Source organism: Plasmodium inui, assembly GCF_000524495.1.
Source record: "Plasmodium inui San Antonio 1 unplaced genomic scaffold supercont1.9, whole genome shotgun sequence".
NCBI lineage: Eukaryota > Apicomplexa > Aconoidasida > Haemosporida > Plasmodiidae > Plasmodium > Plasmodium inui.
The window spans coordinates 637,551-660,700 of NW_008481843.1; the positions used below are offsets into that span (position 1 = coordinate 637,551).

At 47.1% G+C, this 23,150-nt stretch overlaps 7 protein-coding genes across 7 annotated transcripts; 4 read left to right on the top strand and 3 right to left on the bottom strand.

Annotated features, from left to right (window-relative positions):
* Nucleotides 1–1,060: 1,060 nt before the first annotated feature.
* C922_02631 (hypothetical protein) lies at nucleotides 1,061–5,757 on the top strand (the record flags this gene model as incomplete). Its single annotated transcript, XM_008818230.1, has 3 exons — nucleotides 1,061–4,687; nucleotides 4,939–5,342; nucleotides 5,601–5,757. 3 exons carry the CDS (start codon nucleotides 1,061–1,063, stop codon nucleotides 5,755–5,757), a joined length of 4,188 nt encoding a protein of 1,395 aa, XP_008816452.1.
* A 252-nt stretch (nucleotides 5,758–6,009) lies between these two features.
* On the bottom strand, nucleotides 6,010–6,347 carry C922_02632 (small nuclear ribonucleoprotein G; the record flags this gene model as incomplete). Its single annotated transcript, XM_008818231.1, has 2 exons — nucleotides 6,010–6,191; nucleotides 6,260–6,347. 2 exons carry the CDS (start codon nucleotides 6,345–6,347, stop codon nucleotides 6,010–6,012), a joined length of 270 nt encoding a protein of 89 aa, XP_008816453.1.
* Nucleotides 6,348–8,657: 2,310 nt separating this feature from the next.
* Nucleotides 8,658–10,711, top strand: C922_02633 (hypothetical protein; the record flags this gene model as incomplete). Its single annotated transcript, XM_008818232.1, has 5 exons — nucleotides 8,658–8,726; nucleotides 8,969–9,422; nucleotides 9,609–9,734; nucleotides 9,896–10,369; nucleotides 10,536–10,711. The coding sequence occupies 5 exons, from the start codon at nucleotides 8,658–8,660 to the stop codon at nucleotides 10,709–10,711; spliced, it is 1,299 nt and encodes a 432-aa protein (XP_008816454.1).
* A 116-nt stretch (nucleotides 10,712–10,827) lies between these two features.
* On the top strand, nucleotides 10,828–11,110 carry C922_02634 (hypothetical protein; the record flags this gene model as incomplete). The annotated part of the gene is made up of 2 exons (XM_008818233.1): nucleotides 10,828–10,902; nucleotides 11,009–11,110. 2 exons carry the CDS (start codon nucleotides 10,828–10,830, stop codon nucleotides 11,108–11,110), a joined length of 177 nt encoding a protein of 58 aa, XP_008816455.1.
* A 240-nt stretch (nucleotides 11,111–11,350) lies between these two features.
* Nucleotides 11,351–12,522, bottom strand: C922_02635 (dynein light chain 1, axonemal; the record flags this gene model as incomplete). The annotated part of the gene is made up of 5 exons (XM_008818234.1): nucleotides 11,351–11,515; nucleotides 11,623–11,688; nucleotides 11,834–12,033; nucleotides 12,161–12,313; nucleotides 12,423–12,522. 5 exons carry the CDS (start codon nucleotides 12,520–12,522, stop codon nucleotides 11,351–11,353), a joined length of 684 nt encoding a protein of 227 aa, XP_008816456.1.
* A 3,091-nt stretch (nucleotides 12,523–15,613) lies between these two features.
* C922_02636 (hypothetical protein) lies at nucleotides 15,614–18,081 on the top strand (the record flags this gene model as incomplete). The annotated part of the gene is made up of 2 exons (XM_008818235.1): nucleotides 15,614–15,913; nucleotides 16,102–18,081. 2 exons carry the CDS (start codon nucleotides 15,614–15,616, stop codon nucleotides 18,079–18,081), a joined length of 2,280 nt encoding a protein of 759 aa, XP_008816457.1.
* A 738-nt stretch (nucleotides 18,082–18,819) lies between these two features.
* Nucleotides 18,820–21,009, bottom strand: C922_02637 (hypothetical protein; the record flags this gene model as incomplete). The annotated part of the gene is made up of 1 exon (XM_008818236.1): nucleotides 18,820–21,009. One exon carries the CDS (start codon nucleotides 21,007–21,009, stop codon nucleotides 18,820–18,822), a length of 2,190 nt encoding a protein of 729 aa, XP_008816458.1.
* Between the last annotated feature and the right edge of the window lie 2,141 nt (nucleotides 21,010–23,150).

Below are 23,150 nucleotides of genomic sequence, written 5' to 3' on the forward strand. Positions count from 1 at the left end.
AAAAAAGAATCTTCCTTTCTAAACAATTCTGCCGAGTGGAGAGAAAATTTAAGCGGCACATCGAGAAGAGGCCGAGGCTGGAAATGCGCTGTTAAAGAGGCAACTATGCAACTGTGGGAGGACCGAAATGTATTTACATAATAATTGCGCATGCGTGAGGGGGGGGGCAACACAGCGCGGAACGTTGGAGGAAGGTGATAAGTCATCCTCTTTCCCCTTCACACTGTATCCGCCGGGAAGTCTCTCCTTACACAAAACATACTTCTCAGCGCAGCACCTGTGTCAAAATGGACCGGAAGTGTTTTTTTCTTCCCCTCGGTCTACTCGCTACGCCAATGTGATGAGATTGTCGTGAGCCCCCAGTGGATCTCTCCTACCACAGTAAGACGACGTTGTAATGAAAGTGTAACGCCGGATAACACACCTGTTTTATGGGCTGCACGAAGTTTCATTTAGAGGAGAAAATTCCATTTGAATATTCCTCTTTGTGCCAAGCGGCTCTATCTGACACTGTGTAGGGCCGAACTGAGAGAGCGAGCAAAGCTGTGGTCTTTTATGCATTAAGGAGAAGTCAACCGAAGCTTCCTTCTTCAAGCGGAGTAAGAAGCGGTACTTAATTATCCGTAATGAAGCCCATCATCATTATGGTAGCGTTTCTCTATACAGCATTTCCCCCTTGTGCATGTTCTTCTGTTCCTTCCTTTTTACCCGCCACCCTCTCTCCCCCCATTTGCTATGCTCATCGTACTGGCTATGAGAAATGCTTTGAAGGGGTAACACAATGAGAGATATACACTCTCTCTTTTGCAATTTCCTTTTTTTGTCAAACGACAATAGTTACCTTTACAAATGACGCGATACCAGTTGGGCCTGTTCCTTTCGCACCGTTGCGAGGATATTCCGGAGGTGCTTCTCCTCCCCTGAAGGGGTTCTTTCTCTTATCGACAAAGTGTGAAAGTGCCCAACTCTCTCACTTGGGGGAAAAGGGGATCACTTTCAACTCATCTCCTTGAAAGGAGACTATACTCTACATCGATGAACGCCATAACAGAATTACAGAATGACAGAACGATTCGTTGGTGCGCCCTCCCCTCGGCTTGACCTCTACAAGGAGCTCAGCTTCCAAAGGGAGATCATCAAACTGCGCAAGGCATTCCTAAATGCATACACCTTCGAGCTGTTTTACAAGAAAAACTTAAAATTAAAAAATGACTACTTGAGGAGAATTAAAAGAAGGGATGGAAACGATGGAAAGATGAGGTGTAGCTTCCAAGATGGGGAAAGGAGTCCCTGTGAAACCTCGCTGCGAAGAAGGGTAAGCTGCATTAACCGTGAATTTTGGAAGGTACATCACGTGAAAGGACATTACCACGTGGACGCAGTGGAGCTAAAGAGACACATTTCCTTCTTGGAGAAGGAAACGATAAACAGGTTTCTCTTCAGCCTGCGCATTGGTGAGTCTAGCTATTCGTTTGACGAGAAGGACACTTATCTTTACCGGCTGTTCGTTCGCTTCCTCCGGTTTGCGCGGTTTGCGAGGCGCGTCCGGCGCGTTCAGTCTCATAGGGGTGAATTCGGCAGGAGAAGGAGCAACACCCTTGGCAATACGCGTGACAGCCGAAAGGATACCCCCTTTTTCTGCGACGCCCGCTACGTTAAACAATTCTGCGCATTCGTGGCACCCCTACTGAAGCGCCAGAGGAGGAATCCCCATTTGACATTTCTAAAGCGGTATGTGCGCAGATTGGACTCTTCCCGCACGAGAAAACCCAAGGGGAGGGGAAAAAACTCCTCAAGGGGGACGTCCCTCCGTTACAGGGTGGAAGTTGGGACTCTACAAAATGGGACTCCCCAAAATGGGCATAACAAACGTATCAGCAGGAGGGAAGATGCTCCAATCTACATGGTACTCTCCATTTCTGCGGAACATCCCACGTGTAATTTGTCTGTGCACAGGAGGAGGAGGAGGACGACGATGAGGTCATTCCCCCTGAGTGGACATCGAGAGTGTCTCCAATCCAGACAACACCAAGTGGAAGTCAACGTAGCAAAAGTTAAACACGCCGTTGGACGATTTATTTTGGGGCATCTATACGACAATTCATTAAGTTCTATTTTTACCTTCCTCGTCAGTAGAAGCAGCCAATTTAAGTGGAACTCAATTTATGAGGACATTGGTAGCACTTCTCATTGCTGTGCGGAGGAGGAGGCGGTCTTCTCGGGGGAAACGTCCCACTTGGAAGGAAGCTCTTTTCAAATGAGAGGACCCACCCAGAGTGGCATTTCGGAATGTCTAAAGATGTTTTTCAGACCACTGCCTACGTACCACAGGGTGGAAACAGCGGATGATGAGTTTATTTTCCTCCAAAATAGTGTCCTCAACCTGCTGCAGGAAGACGTGAGGAAGCTCCTCCACATTAGTGTTGTGAATATCACTCTTCTGTTTGAGCATCTGCCTCTCGGGTATCTCTTCTCTGTGTTTCTTTTTTATTTCCTCTTTTTAAACATCCCCGTGGGGAGTAAAACCGGGAGTGGTGATTTCCCCTGTCCGTTTGGGGAAGCTAATCCGAAGCAGCGCAACTGTGAGGAGAGTCCAACTGATAATGATCAGGATGCAGGCCGAGGTAGTAGCCCCCCCAGGTTACAGGCAGAAGGGGTGAAGGAGACGGAGGGGTGCTTCCACAGGTGCCTCCTCTGTCTGTATGATGCACTACGAAGGAACAGAAATATGACCCCGTTGGAGAAAAAGAAACGGTTAGCCTTCATCCTGTTGGGTACCTTGCGGAGGAGTTACGTCCAGCCGGTCGACCAGGAGGAATCCATTTTGAGTCTCTACTTTGGCAGCCTCATGAACAGTGGGTGCATTCCTTACAAGGGGGAAGTGCAGCTTGTATCATATAAAGAGGGAACACGAGATGATGAAGGGAACGATCACCAATGTCCCGTCTGCTGCCCTCCATGCGGGAGGTATAGCAGCACTCGGAAACGCCTCAAATTGGGGGAAGGGAAAGAAGCTAACCCGGTTAATACAGAGAAATCGCCCCGTTGCCACGACGTCCAGCGGATTTTCCGACGCTGCTTCAAACGGCTGAATAGGAAGGAATACATTTTAGGCCATCTCGGTGAGTTGATAAATTCCAAGGGAAGTGACTCCCCCAATGGGGACTTCCAGAAGGGGGAAGAAGGGAAAAAGAAAAATATCGCCTCTAACTGTGCTATGTATTCACCTCCATGCGAACTCTGTTCTATCCTGTCACGAAGTGAGGGAGCAGACCAGTCGAAGAGGTCGCCCTTCAGACGGGACACAGCAAAGGAGAACAACCCTTCAAGCCGGCTTAGCAAAAAAGGGGATGCAAACAGGATAGAAAAAAAAAAACACACATCAGTAGGTTTTTCCAACCAGTTGGAAGACGAAGAAAGAGTCCTCCATCAGGCCAATCGTCTAAGTGAGTACATCTATACTGAAGGAAAAACGTTTTTAGAAAATCTGAAGACATTTTTACGTCCCTTATTAAGTGCCTTATATGGAAAAAGCATCAAACATGTTAACATGTATTTTTATCTGTGCATGGTCCAGTCATCCCTTACGCTTGAAAGGGCGGGAATTTCATCAAAGTGCATGAGTGGTAAAGGAAGAGAAGCGTCATCTACGCAGAGACGCAGAGTGGCACCTACTACAGGTATGAGGAGACATCTGTCAAGAAAATACCAACGGGGACGTGTTTGCAACCTCGTTGAGGATTACCTCGCATGGAAGTTCGATCGAACGGTGCACCTTCTATGTGCACGCAGTGGAAGGAGTGAGATCGCAAAGAGGAGGTTAAGGAGGACCACTTCCTATCTGCAAAAGAGTGTGAAGAAGTTAAACGTGTGGATGGTTCTCCTGGTGTTCCGACTGGCGAACGCGGTGGATGTGCGCACCTTTCGTGGAGCCACCCCCCAGGGGGTCACCACCCACATGAGTACAGGATCCAACCTTACCCTCCACAGAAGAAGCCGCATACTTTCCCAAACGATAAGTGGAGCGGGAATCGGCAAAGTAAACACAAAAAGGCAGCTAAGGAGGAATATCATTCGATACATACGTAGGTTACTTAGAAGTGCACCGATTGAGAACTACGATCTGTATGAATACTGCCAAAGAGACTGCTTCTACATTCAGAGGAAAAACGATGTCGTTATTTTTAACTTAAGATCCAAAGGGGGGGAGAGAAACTCGGCCGATTCTCCAAATGTATACTACCGATTTAATGGGAAAAGTTATTTCGTTCACGAGAAGGACTACCACACAAGGAGGACATATAAAATAAAGTGCGTAAATGTGTGCCTACTATTTTATCGGTACTGCTTTTTTTTTTATACGAGAAATCCGCTAGTCTTTTCCTTCCTCCTTAACCGTGTGTTTTGCGTCTGCACCGGATGTTTGGGTAGATACCTGGTTCTGGGCAGGGTTGCCAATTTGGGTACCACCCCCGGGGAAGCCGCATCATATACGTATCATCATTCTTGTGCCATCCGTGGAGCAGCCTCGGAAGACGCAACAACTCACGACTGTTTTCATAAGCAAATAGGAATGCTCATAAAAAACCGAAAGAACATTTTCGTGCGTCACTTCCACTTTCTGCTCCTCTTCCTCATCATGCGATACCACACGTTGGTTGGAAATGTTCGCCACTCGGGGTTGCAGGTACGTCGGGTGAGAGTTATAACGGAATGGGCCATGCGATGATGGCAGTCTGCGTAGGTTCGCGCGGAGGTGGGAGGATAACATAGGTGTGCGTCCTGCCTGGATATACCTCCTCCCCCCGCCCCTAGCACGTTCACATAAGCGTGTGCATGCACACATACATAGCTACATACATAGATAGATACATAAACACACACTCACATGAACACCTACCCTCTCTGTTTTTTCCCCTCCCCTGCCCCCCTCGGAAGAGCTGTGTGCCGAAGCGCGTAATGACCCTCCTGTGGAGAAAGCTGAAAATCAAACGGGAGTGCTTCTCCTCCCCCCTCAACGCAGTTTTACCATCCTACTGCTCCTTCTTCCCAGACATCGATACATTTTTCGGGAGTTCGGGCAACTTCTTCGAGTTTCCGTTACGCAGCGGAGCGTACGAAGTGAACCCCCCGTTCGATGTGTACCTAATTAACCAACTGATCGTGTACATTCTGTATCACTTAAAGAAGGAGGAGCACGAGTTGACGTTTTTCTTGGTCATCCCGTTGCTGCAAGACAAGAATTACTTTTTCGAGTTGCTCTTTGGGTCTCCTTACTTGTCCGCTCACTTCTTGTTGGCGCGAAATTGTTACACCTTTTCGACGAGACTGTTGGAGAGCAGGTGGGCCCGGCGCAGAGAAGAAAAAACGGCGAAAAAGAAGAAAAAATACAGCCTATAAGCGCAGAACGAAGCAAGAGACCAGCCTATCTGCGCGAAATAAAACTCCATGAAAGGGAAATCCCCTGCTCGCACATAGACTCTTATGCCTTCCGCTTTTTTTTTTTTTCTTTTTCACCTTGCCTGTTCAGGTGGTCAGACAAGTCTTCCCACTTTTGCACACAATACTAGCTATTTTTTTTTTTCTCTCTTTTTTTGCAGGGAAGAAGAGTACATTTCTACTTGCGACTGCTTGGTCTTTATTTTGCAAAATGAAAAGGCAAAAATTCAAAAGGGGGTAATTAACAAGAAGGTTGTGTTGAAAATAAAGAAGAGATGGAAAAATCTGAGTCACGTTAAACAAAAAAAAAAGGAATAAGCTGGACGGATGGGTGGACACATCGTGAGGAGAGCGACTCACCATGGGGATTCACTACACGTGTGTAAAAAAATTACAGAATTGGTAGGAAACAATGAGGTCGCTCAATTGGGGTTCCGCGGAGGGGGGAAGAGATGGGTATGAACATATAGCTACAATTGTGCGGACGTACGCAGTTTTACAAGCGTAGCTATATGTTCATACCCATCGCTTCCCCCCTCCCCGTCCCGCACGCACTACCCAACAGTGCTCTCATTTAATGTCAACCCTGTCCAGGCACTCCCAGTATGAAATGCTGTTGCCGCGGATGACGACAATTCCGATGTCAATTTGTTCCTCCTTCTTTATCTCGACCGTGTTGTCCAGAACCAAATTCATGAAGGTGTCGTAGCCCCTCAGCACGCCGACGATTTGTCTGTTTCCATTTAGGAACACTGAAAAAAGTGGATAAGAGAAGGGGGTGTATAATGTGAAGGAAATTGTCGTAAGGAAGGGGGGTTACCACTTTGGTGCGTGTGTTTGGGCGGGCGTTTCGTCGTTTGCTGGCCAGATTCGCATCCACTCGGCCAGTTTGTTTTGGTTTTCTGCATTTTTGCTTTTCTGCATTTTTTCGTTTCTGCATTTTTGCTATTTTGCTATTTTTCTCTCTTCCGTTTTTCTCTTTTCCATTTTGCTCTTTTCCATTTTGCTCTTTTCCATTTTGTTATATTGACTTCTCCTCTCTTTTGGCGCGCCGCCCCACCGGCGCAACTCCACAACAGCACACTACCTTGCAGTCGCTTCTCCATGAACTTTCGGAAGTCCGAGCCGGGACCTGCCTTCCCCACAGTAAGCGGCATCGTTCTGTTTTCTTCGGCTCGTATGAAAAAGAAAAAAAAAGGATAAGGATTACGACACTATGGGCTCTCTCTTCCCTTTATCACCTTCTTCTTTTTAAAAAAGAGTTTGTCAAACGAGTGGAGGGTACTCGCTGGTTTATTTTTTTGATATCGTGTTGAAGTCACTTTGTAGTAATATCTGACCCACCCGTTGAGGAGTGGAAAAATGGATTACGCCAGAATGTTAAGCAATGTTACGAAATGTTACAAAATGTTGTGTATTCTCCCATTTGCAATATCCAGCGGATGAACTATGTATACTACGTACGTAGGAGCAGATCCACAGTTTGTCGATTTGTTTCCTACGCCGCTTGAATCGTTGACCTACTCATATTCTGTTTTTTTTTTTTTTTTTTTTTTTTTTCCGCTCCGAATTGGCGATGCTGCTTTGCTCCGAATGTTCAAGGGGGCCAACCTAGCCATTTATTATTTGTATTTTTGCTTTGTCGAGTCTTCCTCAGTGCGCTACTTTTTTTTTGGCGAAGGTGGCAATGAAGAAAAAAAAAAATACGCGGTGTAGAAATTATGCATAGAAGGGTTTACTTCCCGAGAGAACATATTACAGATCACCCTGGTGCTGCCCTCCACAAGGAAAGGTACAACTAAGGTGAATTTCCTCCACCTCCCGCATGTCTTTAGGGACGTTTTGTTTTTAAGTGCTACTATGGTTCGTAGGCTTCATTACATATGCATCCCACGCCCCGTCAGTTAAGCTGATAGAGGTGGATTGGGAACAGGGGAGTAAATCACATTAGTGGGTATGCCAGGAGCATTTACAACAGGGGAAGAGAAGAACTCACAAAAAGAAGATAACTTGAGGACCACCTTTCCCCCTTGCTTCTTCCATTTTTGCATTTCAAAAAAGTGAAAGGTTCCCCGACTTTGGGTTATATCTTGCAAACATTGGGAAAGCATTCAGGAGGGGGACACATCTTTGCAGTTTTTCTCGGCGATTTTATGGGCGATTTTATGGGCGATTTTATGGGCGATTTTGTCGGCGATTTTCTCTGTGTTTATTTCTTCGGTTCTCTCTGCGTTTATTTTTTCGGTCTTCTCTTCGGTTTTCCGTCCTTCTCTCTGCTTCCCCTTTGTTGTACCTACAATTTGCAGCTACTCCGTACAAAGCGGTACACACTGGTGGAGCTCCTCTTGTCGCGTCCGCTCTAAGGAGTGCATGCAATCGGGAAACGCCAAATACTTCCTCCTCCGCATCCCTCTAGCCTGTTAGCACATTTTTATGACCCATTTTTATGACCCATTTTTATGACCCATTTTTATGACCCATTTCTTTGCCTTCCCAGCAAAATGAAATAAGGGGGACCCCCATGGAGCTGTACATGCAGAGCGTTAAGAAGGTGAAACGTGAGAGGTTGGTAAACGGAAAAGGCTGCTACTTTGTCATGGTCCCCAAGGATCAGCAAAGAATGTCCGACTTGTTAACTCTAGACGATCATTTGGTCATGCGATTATGTGTGTAATTTGAGGGAGGGGGTGCACACGACACCGTGTTACTCCGTTACCGCATTATGGGGTGACCGCTTCAGAGGTAGGGTGTATGCCCTGTAACGGCGAAACATGACGTCGCTATGTGGATCTCTCACCAGGACGAATTCATCCACTCTGCATGATGAAAAATGTCGAATATGAAATGATGGGTAATTCGCGCCGGTACTTATCCCGTTGACATGTTTGCAATTTTTGGTTCGTTTTTTTTTTTTTTTTTTTTTTTCTTCCCCCATTTGGCTGTCTTTTTCACGCACGCTATTTTATATGACCACAGAGGGAAGAACATCTACCTGTAAGCAATACGTACCCGTCAAAGGTAGAAGAAAAAGTGATCCACTTGGGCTTCCCAATTTTCCTTAAATGCGGGATGGAAGTGCTGCCCGTCTAAGCCCATCCAGGTCACTCACCATTTCCGCCATCACCTCGGTGTGCGCCGGAAAATTGGACCAATGAGGAGAGAAAAACGCAGTAGCTAAAAGGGTCGTAAAGTGGCATACGGCAGCGAAGTCGAAAAACATGAGTTACCTTCTAGACGACAAGAAAATTCTCCTCAAGGAACTGATCATTCAAAATGAGGACATAAAGGTGAGGGGTAACAAAATCGAGAGGCAGATTTTTTGTACCATGTGAAGAAGGCAGTGGAGAGAAAAAAAGCTGTGTTGTAAGAACCGCGGGGAGGGGGGGCATCACACCCCCATGGAGACGCACAGCGGAGGGATGACTCAATAGGCGACGGAGTAGTGCTAAGCCATAGAACTATACAAACACACCCATATGTGTGTATTTTTTTTTTCTCCTTTTTTGTGGCTTCCCTCCACCCTGTATAGAGAGAAAATGAAAGCATCGAACTGGAGAACCGGGCTTTCTTAAAACTGATTGAAAGTTACGAAGATGGGACGAAACTGCTGAAGGTTCTTCCCTACCTCCACCACGTGTGTACCAGTCTGTACGCGGTGGAAGAAGAAATAGACTTCAATTTAACGCGACATGAGTTTGCATACCAGTTGAATCAGCTGCTCGATAAGGAGATAGGGCGTTACAAAAATGTTTTAAAAAATATATTAACAAAGTCGGTGATGGAAGGGACCTCTCCTACCACTGGTTTGTGTGGGCATCCTCCAACAAAGGAGAAACTGGCAAAGAGGCTGTACAGTACTGATATAGATGACATGATTTCCGTTTCACGAGGGGCCAATACAAGAATAACTTCAATGCGTGAACAATCGGAGGGGAAAGACACACCAGGGGGGGCGACGCCGGAGGAGGAGCACGACCAGACAGGTACCTCCGAGATGAGTCGTCTGAAGGGAAATAACCAACGGGGGAGAAAAAAACAGCGGAATGGAGGTCTCCACCGTGTTGGTTGCCCCCTTATATTGTTCACTTGGTCCATGTCGTTCGCATCGTTCACCTGGTCCACTTCATCCACCTCACCCACTTCACTTACTTCCCCCCCCACACACACAGTGGAACAGCCCCCCACGCCCCCCTGCCAGACAATCGAGAAAAACATCTGTCTTCACTGGGAGCGGCAGGAGCCCACGGGGGAGCTTTACTCCATTCAGTCGTCCGAGGCTCGTGAGGATATCCACAGTGAGTTTTCCTGCGCAGGGGAGGAGAGGGCCCGGCTTGGAAGCAGTCGCGCAGTCGGGGAGGAAATGTGCAACGGGGCTGTTATGTGTCCTCCCTCTCGCCAATTCGCTACTTCCTACTACCCATTCGCTACTTCCCCCTTCGGCTTCCCCCCTCCGCAGGGAGCCACCTGAACCTGCCCGAGAAGCAACAGCTGACGGTGAACGAGATAGAAAAGCTCAAAGGGAAGATAAAAAAAAACACCATCCATTATGACAACGCAAAGACAATGATCATCTCCATGATCACTCAGTGTAAAATTCTTCTCTTCGAGCTAGACGAGGATATAAAAACCTACAACACATGGAAAGAGAGAATGAAAAATGACACCTACATAATGAAACGGAAGCATTGTTTGAGTGAATTTTTTAGTGACATCGTTCAGAAGCATCGAGACAAAGTCGGAGAAGCCAAAAAAACAAACCACACTCTCCTAAACCTCTACAAGAAAAAGCTTTCCACGATGAACTATATAATCAGCATAAACGAGAATATCAACAACGTCGATTTTAGGTACCTCCACGTGCTCATCCACAATCAGAAGCTCCACTACGACAGGCTCATGCGGGAACACGAGGACATCTACGCCTGCTTAAGTAGGGGATGGGCGGTGCGAAGAGGCCACCACGCCACGGGGCAGTTCCACACACATTATGACGTTTCACTGCTCGGGAGGCTACTACCCACACGCTCTGTCACGTTTCATCCATCGCGAGGCCACTAGGCAATCCCACTCTCTTCATCCCTTCTCACCGCTCCTAGGAAACCTCCTCAACGAATTAAGACAGACGCATAATAAAATCGAAGAACACGAGGAGAGGAAAAAAGAAATGCAGACCATCATCGAAAAAAACAACTGCACGCTGAACGAAATGGACAAAATGATAATCGACCTTACCAACAAGATTGACACGACAAACAGCGTGTCCAATAAGTAACGCAGGAGGGGAGGGCAGGCGCGGCGTCCCTTTGGAGACCCACTACGTACCTGTGACTACTTACCACTACATCCCGCCAACGGTTTACCCCTTTCTCGCTCACCGCCCCCCGCAGAATGAACCAGTACGACCACATCGGCGGCATGGGAAGCATCTCCATCCTGCAGTGCATCCAGCTGAACAAAGACATCGTAAGGGGGCAGGAGAGACATTCGATTGGATCACGGATGTTAATCCGCCAAATCTGCTAGGCACTCCATATCTGTTTCTTCTTTCCCCTTTTGACCCCGCGCGCAGTACAATGTGGAGAAAAAGATAAAGTCTTACGAACGAAAAATTGATATCACCGAAAATGTTAAGGTTAAGACGGAGAGGAAGCGGGATGGGACAAAAGGTTAAAATGGAAAGGGAGTTATCTCAATGTGGTAGTTTTTTTCTTCCTTCTTTTTTTTTCTTCTTTTTTACTTCCTTTTTTTGCGCTCAAACAACTTCAACCGTCAGGGCGTCATTCCTCTGTTTCTCCGTTATCTGCATTGTTGGGGGAGGGAGGGAAAAACGCACATGTATGGGGAGGTATGCATGCGTTTGCATAGGTGTCCTCGCGTCTGTACATGTGTTCTCAGGCCTTCACATGTGTCCTCACGTCTGTTTCCTCTGTGGCACTGATGGCACAATACAGGGATGTTGTTCTCCCTCCCTTCTTTTTTCCTCATCATGCACGTCGAACAACACTCCTTTTACCGTCTCGTTGTCCACGACCTTCAGCTGGGGCAGCTTTTTTAAAATCACCAGCTTCATATACTCCTGCTCAGTTTTGGTGGAAAAGGGAGCAAAGAACGAACGTGTGCGGATTGTCTTGCGAAAGGAAGAAAGGAAAAAGAAATTGCCTAACTAGCTAAACCAAATGTTACGTTTGTCTTTCCCTCATATAAGGGGTTTCCCTTAAGTCCCAATTCGGCAAGTTCTGGTAAGGCGTTCTTCAAAAAGGAAGGGAAAAAAAAAAAATAATAGTAAAAATGGATGAACGGGGTAGTACAAAAAAGGGGGCAGCGCGAGAATACTTCGCCACTTCAACACTTCGCTAGCGCGATCGATGGGAAGCGCCCTCTGGTGTCATCTCACCAGTTTGTCCACCTCCTCGATGTTTTTTATTTTATTGTGAAACAAGTAAAGCACCTGAAGCTTCTTAAGCGACTGCAGATTGTCCAGCTTATCGATGAAGTTGTAGGAGATCCACAGCTGCTTCAGCGTTGCACTGATGTCTTCAAGGAACTGAAATTTTTTAATGCAGTTTCTTCCGAGCGAGAGGATCTCAATATTTTCTGCGTCGTGGCGAGGCGAAGCGGCAGAGTGGTAAAGCGGTAGAGTGGTAAAGCGGTAGAGTGGCTAACCACGTCGGAACAACAATACGACCCTTTCAGCACACACGATCAACACTCTGGGGCATACTCAGACCGGACATCGGGATCAGCTTCTCAATTCGGTTCGTCGACAAGGACAAGCGCTTGCACTTCTCCAGTGAGTTAATGCTGTTGTCTAATTTCTCGATTAAGGGGACGTGGCATATGAAGCTCACTTCTTCTTCTTCGCTGATTTTTCTGCCTGGGAGGGGGAATGGGCGGCGATGAGAAAATAGGTGGCTATGTCAGCGTGTGAAGTGACGACATGGTAAACAATCCTGGCGCAGCTCTGCAGCGTCAGCATTGTCCACGTCGCCCTCTTCTGCTTTCTCCCAGCCGCCTCTTTTCCGTCTTGCCATTTTTCTGTTCCCAGTTTTTGATGCACTGAGAAATGGTGACTTCCTTGGCCATCGCTCTACTCATTTAGAGCTAGATAATTTCGCAAAAAGGGTTCAGTTTTTATTTATTTTTTTTTTTTTGCACGTATGGGGGAGGCCTCCTGTCCCAAATGTCGACGTTGGCGTGGTTAAAAAATCGTGGAAAGAGTGCAAGTGGTACACGAGTTGGAGCTTTTCCAAGGGGTGGAGATTTTCCAGGGAGTACAAATTTCCCACGGCTGAATTTTTCCCAAGGCTCAACCTTTCCGAAGACTGCGCAAGGCTGATCCAGGAAGAGAAGACCCAGTGATCTACGCACGCGCAAGGAAGTCTCCAATTTGTGTGCGCACATAGGTACTCTCCCACGCTGCTGCATAACGAGCAGGGGTGAATTTTTTTTTTTTTTTTCTTTTTCCTCCCCTGTTCGCTTTTCCTCAATGTCTACCTTTTATGTGATGATGTAATCACTACTGGAGATGCAAATTCTTACAAAGGTGATATATTTCTTTTTCTTTATTTCGACAGCCCCAATGGACAGTTGAATGGACGTTTTCTCCTTTTTGGACGGAGCCACGCTGCGGTGATTTTTCCCGCTCCGCACAAGTAGGTAAGGAAGCCTGTGCGAGGGCACGTTCGGCTGGGGATGGGTCTGCTAAATGTGGAGAAGGCGTTGGGCAAAAGGCTTTGATGCAGAAGTTAAAACCTTCACATGTTGACCGTTCAGCTAGCGGGAATTACTCGGCCGGCAAATGATCCAAAAGAAGAGTATTGATGGAGTGGTGAAGCGGTGGAATGATGAACCCCCAACATCGCAATGGATTAAATTCAGTTTATTAAATATTTTTTGTCCGCCTTTGAATGCTCATCAATGGGAAGTTGCCCCTAATGGCAGCTGACAACTCAGGTAAAAAAAGAAAAAAAGAAGAAGAAGAAAAAAAAAAAGACGCATACGGGGGAGTATTACACCGGTTCTCCCTTCCAAGTCAACGTGAGCACCTGTTGTCACACATGTGGGGACCTTTTGCGTTTTACGTGGTACCCATTTGTTGGCTTCCTCAAAAGGGTGTAAATGCCACCCCTTCGGCTGTGCGCCTTGACGGTGTAGTCCCTTCCCTGTTGCCCTGACCGCCCAAGGCTACACATCTCCGAAGGGAAGGCGATGCTGAGGTGACGTCTTTGCTGATGGTGATGGTTATGGTGATGGTTATGGTAATGGTTATGGTGATGGATATGGTAATGGTTATGGTGATGGGGACTGTTGTAGTGATGGTTATGACGATGGCGTTACCCCCCAAGCCGGACGACTTCACCTTCCCCTCTTCACGTTAACAGAATAATACACCTGTGGAAACACCTGGCTCGTGTAAACGGTGCAGAGGAAGGGGTAGGGCAACACATGTCCAATGGGTGTTCCTTTCTTTTCTTTTTTTTTTTCCTTTTTTTTTCCAGGACGATTTGTTCATGTCTCGTTTGCTTTCATTTTTTCCCTCTTAAGAATATGTTGCAAGTTGTTATCGCGCTTGAATTTTCTGTCCACAGGTTGATCCTTTCGCTACATTCGATTTGGTGCTTTCTTTTATGGTTCCATTTTGGAGCATCCATGGAGGCCATAAAGGCACGTCAGCAGGAAGGGCAGCGGGAAGGGCAACCGAAACGGCAGCACGAGCATAAAGATATTCATATATTTGTACATACATATATATTACATACATATGCGTGACCACTGGGTGCTACTTTCTCGAGAAGAGCTGCCCCCCTTCCGCTGTTCATTTCGCGATTCACTTCCTCATTGGTTTTCCCTCTGCGCACTTGGGACACTACGCCACAGGCGAACACTTAGGAGCAACGCTTTCCAAATAGCCCCGGCCATGTTGCGCAAAGAAAAAAAAAAAAAAATACGCCAAAATTTAACAACGTTTTAGTGCATTAAGGGATATTTTTTTTTTCTTTTTTTCTTCTTTTTCTTTTCCTCTTTGAACGTGGCCACCGTATGATCGTACGGAAGGAAAAACATTTTCCCCATTTGTCATTTTAATTTTGTTATCTGCGTCAATTTCTCCTTTGGAAAAATACCCAAGTGTCATTTGACGTTCACGCGCTTGTATGCCTTGCTTTGCCCGAACGTGTCACCCGCGCGTAGGTACCACGCACGTATGTAACGGCGCACGTACGTTCGGTGGTACGTTTGTCCGTACGTATGCAATGGGCTTATGCTTTACCGTACGTATGCAATGTGCTTATGCTTGGCCGGCCATGTGGCAATCTGTCGCGGAGCTGCCCTATAAAGCGAAGAAAGACCCATAAAAGGAGAGGAAAGAACAATGCATCGACAGTTTATGCTCGCACGAATACAACGCAACTTAAACGTATTGAATTCACCGATGACGAGGAGCACCGTGGTACGTACCACCTCGCCCCACACGAGTGAAATCCATAAGCTGTGCACATGCGAGTGAGAATCCCTTTGGAGTCAGCCAGTCAATTCTGTAATCATAACTGTTGTTTTGTTTCGTTCTGTTCTGTTCCTTTTTCTGCTCCGAAAGGGTCGTCAAACAACTCGCCAAAACGGGTCGTTAAACAACACGCCAAAACGGGTCGTTATATTTGCTCCATTCGGAGCAGCCGCGACCGTAGTACCTCTCAACACTCGCGTGTGGTCGTGTGTCCCTGTGTACACATGAGTGACACACGTGGGTACGCTCCGCAGCCGTGAGTACACGCAGAGGAAGAGACAACATCAAGGGAAGCACCACCGATGGACGGGGAAGGGTACCGCACCCGTTGATTGGGATGCTCGCAGAGAGAGAAGCGCATCGGAGGGAGATTCAACGCAGTGGAGAAGGCTCTTTTTTTTTCGCCCCTGCGTGAACCCCCGCACGAGGTACCTCCCCCCCATTTTAAGTAATCGCTAAGCACAAGGGCAGGCGACAAAAGGGACTGTGTAGGAAAAGAGGACTTCCTCGAAAGTTAGACTGCCCTAGGGAAGGCCTCCTCCGTCGCGGCATCTCCCAAGTCTTTTATTTCGCCTCTACACAGACGGAGACGAAGATAAAGAAAGACAACACAAACGCACAGATACGCCCAAACACGAACCCCTCATTGATGCCCCCGACCAAGCGCGCAACATGGATATCCACATGCAAGAAAATCAGACCGGGATCCGGTTCAGTTGGAACTTATGGCCTCCGACGAAGAATGAGGCAGCGAAAATAGAGGTGCCCCTGGGGTGCCTCTACACGGTCCTGAAGAGAACGGATGACAACAGCGTGAAGCTAGTGGAATATGAGCCACTTAAGTGCAAAACGAGCAACTGCATCTTGAATCCGTACTGCAATATAGATTTTAGGAATAAAACGTGGACGTGCCCCTTTTCGAATATAAAGAATCCGTTCCCGATGCACTACGCGGAGCACATCTCGGAGAAGGTAGGCCTGAGGGGAGCGGCGCACAGGGGTGGCGAGTGGAGCGAATGAAAGATGTTACTGCCGCGATTCTGTATGAGAGCGCGTTGTTCACGTGCCTCCATGTACGTTTCCGCGCTAGTGCGACACTGCCTAGTCGCCACTGCTTAGCCTCCCACGCGATCGTTTCATGTAATCTTCCCCCCCTGCAGAACCTCCCCGCCGACGTGATGTACTCCAACATTGAGTACATACAGCCGTCCAACGTGGGAGACATCCCGCCGCCGACGTTCCTCTTCGTCATCGACACGTGTCTCCTGGAGGAAGAGCTGGAGCAGCTGAAGGATTCCATTCAGCAATGCATAAGTTTGATGCCACCAGATGCGCACATCGGAATAATTACCTTTGGAAATATGTGCTATGTGCACGAAATAGGGTTCAAGGATTGTCTCAAGTCTTATGTCTTCAAGGGGACCAAGGACATCACCGCACAAGACCTACAAAAACAGTTAAACTTGGGCACACGAAATGATCCCAGGAGCTCCACCACCTCCGCATCAGCAAGAAGGTTTCTCCAACCAGTTAGTGAATGCGAGTACAACATTAACATGTTGTTGGAGGATATACAGAAGGATAATTGGCCTACTCCTCCAGATCAGAGAGCAAAGAGGTGTACAGGGGTAGCGCTCAGTGTAGCAATAGGACTCTTAGAATGCTGCTGCAATCAGTTGAGTGGCAGAGTCATGATGTTCATAGGAGGAGCAGATACAACCTCTCCAGGAAAAATTGTAGATACTCCATTGAGTGAATCTTTAAGACATCACCTAGATTTGCAGAAAGAGAATAACAACGCTAGGCATGTGAAGAAGGCGTTAAAGTATTATGTGTCTTTGGCAAACAGAGCTGTGGCATCCGGTCACGCGATTGATATTTTTGCATGCTCATTAGATCAGATCGGATTGTATGAGATGAAAGTATGCTGTGAAAAGACAAACGGGTTTATGGTAATGGCCGATTCGTTTTCTATGAATGTCTTTAAGGACTCCTTTAAAAAGATTTTCGAGACAGATTCGAATGGGTATATAAAACATGGCTACAATGCAAAGCTAACGATCATATGTTCGAAGGAATTTCGAGTCTGTGGTGCCATCGGTGCTTGCTCAAGCAACCGGAAAGTCGCTAATTATGTCTCGGATACCTGTGTAGGGGAAGGGGGCACCTGTGAATGGACCATATGTGCCTTAGACAGACAGTCTACGATAGCCTTCTACTTTGAGATTGTAAATCAGAATATTTCTTCCCTTCCTCCAGACAGACAAGCCTACTTACAGTTCCAGACCCTTTATCAGCATCCGAGTGGGAGGAGACGATTGCGAGTGACCACTATCTCTTACCGCTTCGCAGAAGCCAACATTGCAGAGATATCTCAAGGGTTTGACCAAGAGACGGCTGCTGTGATTATGGCTCGATTTGCGGTTCTAAAAGCCGAGACGGATGAACCCATAGATGTGTTAAGATGGCTAGACAGGAAGCTTATAAGATTGGTCAGCACATTTGCCGATTATCAGAAGGATGATGTGAATTCATTTCATCTATCTCCGGAGTTCTCTATTTACCCCCAATTTATGTATCACTTGAGGAGGTCCCATTTTCTGCAGACATTTAATGCTAGTCCAGATGAAACTGCATACTACCGATCGATACTTCTCCGAGAAAATGCAATGAATTCTCTTATCATGATACAGCCCGCCTTGCTGCAATATTCTTTCGAATCGCATACCCCCGTACCTGTCCTTCTCGACGCTCAGTCGCTGAAAGCTAATGTGATCCTCCTCCTAGATTCCTATTTCCACATCGTCGTATGGTACGGCGAAATGATATATCAGTGGAGAGAACAGGGATTTCACGAGAAGCCAGAGTATGAACACTTTAGTCAGTTATTGAACGCTCCTCATGAAGATGCCAAATCCATTTTGGAGGATCGGTTCCCTATCCCTAAATTTGTTCTCTGTAACAGTGGCGGCAGTCAGAGTCGCTTTCTCCTCGCCAAAGTGAACCCGTCTACAACGCACAACTCGCTCAGTGGCAGCACCTTCGGCACGTCAAACAGTGAGTCTTACATTATCAACACGGACGATGTGTCACTCAAGATATTTATGGACCACTTGGTGAAGCTCGCCGTGCAGACGTGAGGGAGAGGCGGGGTGGAAAAGTGCTGTGCTCGTGCCGTATGTTGGTACGCCCTGTTGGTACGCCTCGTTGGTACGCCCCTTCTGTACCCTCTTTTGCTCCCTCCTCATGCTAACAACCCCCGCCGACTTTGCAATTTCGGAATGGGCGCGAGGCCAACCGAGCGTGCCCTCCTGATGGGGGAGGTCCATATAGAGGAGTTGTAACGGGGGAGTCGCGATGGAGACACAGCGGAGACACAGCGCAATCGCGGCGGAGACACTGTGACCCTCCCCACCCTGCAACCTCCTTTCTAACCGTGTTGAATTGGCAAAAAGGAGCACGAGAAAAAGAAGAATTTATTCGAATTTGTGTGCAAGTTGTAAGGAAACATTTTGATTCCTTGCGAGGAAGAAGTGAAGCCGCGGGGAAATGCCGACTGTTGGGATGGAGGAAGTGTGCCCCTTCTGTCCCCCCCCCATCGCGGGTTTAGCACACCTGTACACAAATGCATCCCTTTTTTCGTGGTGCCGCCACGCGTCGTCACTAGGCATTATGAAACTTTTTAAATGATCGCCAATTTTTTGCATATACAAAAGGGCATACGCCTTTGTCTCTTTTTTTTTCTTTTTTTTTTATTTCCCTTTCCTCTTTCTTTTTTTTTTTTTCTTTTCTTTTCCCTTCCCTCTTCCTCTTATTAAACGTCCAATTAACTTCTCCATCCACATCGCCTTGCGCGTCTTTTAAGAGCCTCAAGCGGATTAAGGTCGTCGGGAGGGGGATGTGTTGAGGGGGGTGTCCCCTGGTGGGGGCGTCGACTCCGCCGTGATGGTCTCATCTGGCTTGAGGTTGCCATCTTCCTTGAGGTTGTCATCTGGCATGGGGTTGCCATCTGCCTTCCCGGTCGCACCTTTCGTGAGTGTCTCCCCTGGTAGGGTTGCCTTCCCAGCGTCGCTGTCCTTGTCTCCAGCCTTGCCGCCGTCCTCCTCGCTATCCTCGTCGGAGGAGGAGCCTGGGGAGGGCCCCGCCGAACGGGAGCGACTCTTGGAGTGAATGACGCCTTGGATGAAGAAGGCCCACTTGTCACGCTCGCTAATGAGCAGATGGATGAGATACAAGGCAGAAATTAACGCAAGGGCACAGGTAAATATGATGTAGAAGATATTCGTCCTGGAAGATGATTCATTCGATTTGGAGCAAAAGAGGTATCGAAAGGTGGGAGATCGACAATCAAAGGTCATAGCAAGGTAAGTATTAATTGCAATTTCTTTCTTCCTAATGGTGACAGAGTTATCGCAACTCAGCATGACGAAGTCAGCAGTGAAAACGTTAAGGGTCGGATTATCCGCACAGTGCCGATCGAAGGACTCCTTCCAGTAGTTGGATTTGTATACGTCTTTAAAGTAGCATGGTGAGTGGTAAACAGGGCAGGCACAAGATTTAACCTTTTCACTGTACTCTCTTGAATTTTCGAACCGTCCCATATCCGTGACGATGCACTCAGTTCGATCGTCAGAAGCATTCTGCACAAAGTTCTCATCTATAACGTCTCCATCTGGTTGATTCAAATCGTATAGTATGTTAGCCTTTTCGATTTCTTTCAATGGGATCACAAAAGGAGGGCTATACATCTTCTCCGATGTGGGAGCCTCAGCAGCACGGTTAGGATCATTCGGTGCATTGCTAGGCGGATGAAGAGAAGAACAAAGGGGAACCTCATCACAGAATTGGATATCAGACAATTTGTTTTTGTCATTTACCACTATGCTGCATGCCTTCCCAGCATACTTCACCTCCTTAATTAGGTGTCTCTTTCTGGTCCTAATCGCTTCCACATCGTAAGTGTCATCCTTACAGGATTTTGAGCAATCGCTCCAATCGGACCACTCACTGAATTCGCATGGTATGTGCTTATGTTTGCAGAGGAGGAGTCCCTTATTGGTGGGGTCGAAGTAGGAACATCTTTCGTGAAACTTCTTAAAGATTCTGTTAAAAATATTTGCAGTGAAATGATTCATTTCGTAATACTTACTGCACATTTCGAAGGAGTAAAATTGAGAGTTCTTCGAGTTGCATAGATCTCTGATCTCTTTGCATAGGTCAACACATGTTTCGTCTGGTCCCACCTCGTTCTGTTTCCTCTCCTCTTTTCTCTTCTTCCCTTTTTTGTTCCTCACTTTGTCACAGTTGAGGTATTCGTAAAAGTGTCTATTATCCCAGGCAGGCAACCCATTTTTGCAATATTGGTACAATTCCATCTGATTAATCTTCTCCGTCCTGCTCTCTATGTTGGAGCATTTTATTGTGGAGTAGTTATCCAGAACGATGAAGAGATTGAGATTGTTTTTATTTCCCATGTCATTGAGGTCGCAGATTTCCTTCCCCATCAGCTGATTTACAAACTTAGAGTTGCTTACATCGTCCATGGAACAGGGCTCTGTATTTTCTTCACTGCAGTAGCAGGAGTTGTGTTTGGGGTCGACCCACCTAGCCATGTCGTCTTCCTTCGCGCCTTGGTTTTCTTTCGCCTTGTCCACGAAGCATTTGAAGTACTGGCTCGTGTTTTCTCCCCCCTGGGAGTCCTTCTTCGCGTCATCACCCTCTTGGAGTGACCTACTTGTCCTGCGGCTCCCCTTAGAGGAAGTCCCCCATTTGCTCTTAGGGGACGCAGCGGGGGAGGACATCGCGGTACTCCTCATCCTCCAGATTGTGTTTGCCGAAGTGGCGTCCTTCCAAGCAGAGGCCCCCCAGGTGACCCCGATCCATGCCGAATGTGCCCAATTCACGTTAGCATCACTTCGGGGTGCACTTCCTCCCCCGTGAGGAACCTCCACAGTGCACTCTTCCTCTCCCGAAAAAACTTCTCCAGCTACATTCCTCTCGCAGGGAGGGAGGGGTGCCACCAGCAAGGAGAGGAGCACAGCACTGAAGAGGATCTGTCTCTTATTCATTTTGTAGACACTCACAATGAGGTAGTGAAATGGAAGGGTATAGAATAAGAACAATACTTTCTACTACTCATGTGAGCATGAAAAGACGCCTCCCACTTCCCCTGGTGAGTTCACCTGCAAGGAGCACCTTGCATAGACGTAGGAACCTGCGGGGCCCTTCTTTCCAAGCGACGAGCTGGCTTACCCCCTCACATATGCTAACTCATTTTCTCGAGTAAGAAAAAATTTCCAGTCAGCATCCATACAGGGTATAAGAATAAACAGGTTGTCTTTTTTTTGTGTCTTCATAAATATATGCTAGAAATTTTTGTTATAGGCAGAATTAGCATTTGCCCGAGTTTTTTTTTTTTTTTTTTTTTTTCCCACAGTGCTTAGTGATAATGCAGGAAGGTTAATTCTGCCTTCTTAAATTTGCATACAACATTATTTTTAAAGTTTTTTTTTTTTCTTTTTTTTTGCAAGTGCTGCATGCGTAGTGTTGCGTTCTTCTTTTTTTCTTTTCTTTTTTACAACTTCATAACCTTTGAGTCGCCTTTTCTCTCAGTTAAAAGTTGCTACTCCATTTGAGACAGAACAGCTCGAGTGTGGGGGGGGACGAGGTGCATAGGTTTTTTTTTTTTTTTTTTTTTTTTTCCTGTTTAGGGTCAAAGTGTGCATGCGGGGTGATCCCCCCGCGAGAGGGATCCTTCTGGAAAGAAGCAGCGGTGGTGTTTCTCCATCATCGCAAGGGAGACGTGAGAGACGGCGGTTGGCAGGAGTTTTAAAAACGAACCAAAGGGGTGGCAGCAAAGACGTAGCGGCAGAGGGGTGGCAACAAAGACGTAGCGGCAGAGGGGTGACAGCAAAAACGTAGCAGATGAGGGATGACAACAAAAGACGTAGCAACAACGGAGCTGTAACCAGGTAGGACACTTTTTTTTTTTTTTTTCCACTTATGTGAGTCCCCTTCGGTGGAACTCCAAGCAATTATCTTATTGGACGTTAATTCGATGCGGGAGGGGAGCCTCTCCTTATTCCTACTGAGCGATTAAGATTATCTCCCACAGTTGCCGCGAAGAAATCGAGGAAGCCAATCTTCATGTGATAGCCACAGAAAGTGGTAGGGGATATGAGTCCCTTCTATACGACTTGGGCTTTTGCGTCCAGCTAATCGGGCCTTTCCCATCAACATCATCAGTCAATGTCCACTGATGAAGCTTCCCCATCACCACCCCCACTCTATACCCATTGATGAAGCTGCCCCAACAGATGTACACAAATGCGCACAGTACACTTTTTAAATTTTTATCCCTTTTCCAAAGGGGTAGTTCACTTCTCCACTTGTGGAAGATTCCTTCCCCACCGTGACAGAAAAATCATCTGAATACTCATTTGTATTTATGTGCCCATTCGATATTTTCCTGTTGCAGGAGAGGGTAACAAGAGGAGTCGCTCAACAACGGTTACGTTTTTCGCTTTTTTTTTTTCTATTCTTTGACGCTATGTGAGAGGCACAACGTGGGGCGAAACACCATTTGGGGGGAACACCATTTGGGGGGAACACCTTTTGGGGGAATTTTTTTCTTCCCCAAAGTCGCTTCGCTTCGTTCATAACTCGGGGGTGCCACAAAATGGAGAGGTAAATAAGGCGCACTGCAGAGAGTGGTACGGAGCAACTGGGACTATAGCGACTACAGCGACTGCTCCTGCATTGTGGTAAGGGCATAACGAGCTCATTAAAAAAAGAGTGCCACATGGAGGTAAGTGAACTATGGCGAGTTCTCTTCCAGTGGAAAAAGAAAAAAATACCCAACCGATGAGTAGGTAACCCCTCAAGTGGATAAATTTCCCCCTTGGCGTGGCCGCGAGAGGCTAACCCAGTTTAACTGCAGGCGCAAAGCCAAAAGGAAAAAAAAAAGAAAAAAAAAAGAAGAAGAAAAAAAAAAAACCACAGCTACATTGACGGGTACGCCTCTACTCTAACTACATGGGGGGAGATCCACGTTGGACCCCCATTCCCAGTCTCCCCAGAGGTACATAGCAACGAGGACGCCGCACCACGCGCGTAGAATGAGGTGGCCCGAAGGAATGAAGAAGTAGTATGAGATTTCGAGGGGAGGTAACAGGACATTTCGAGGGGAAGTAACAGGACATTTCGAGGG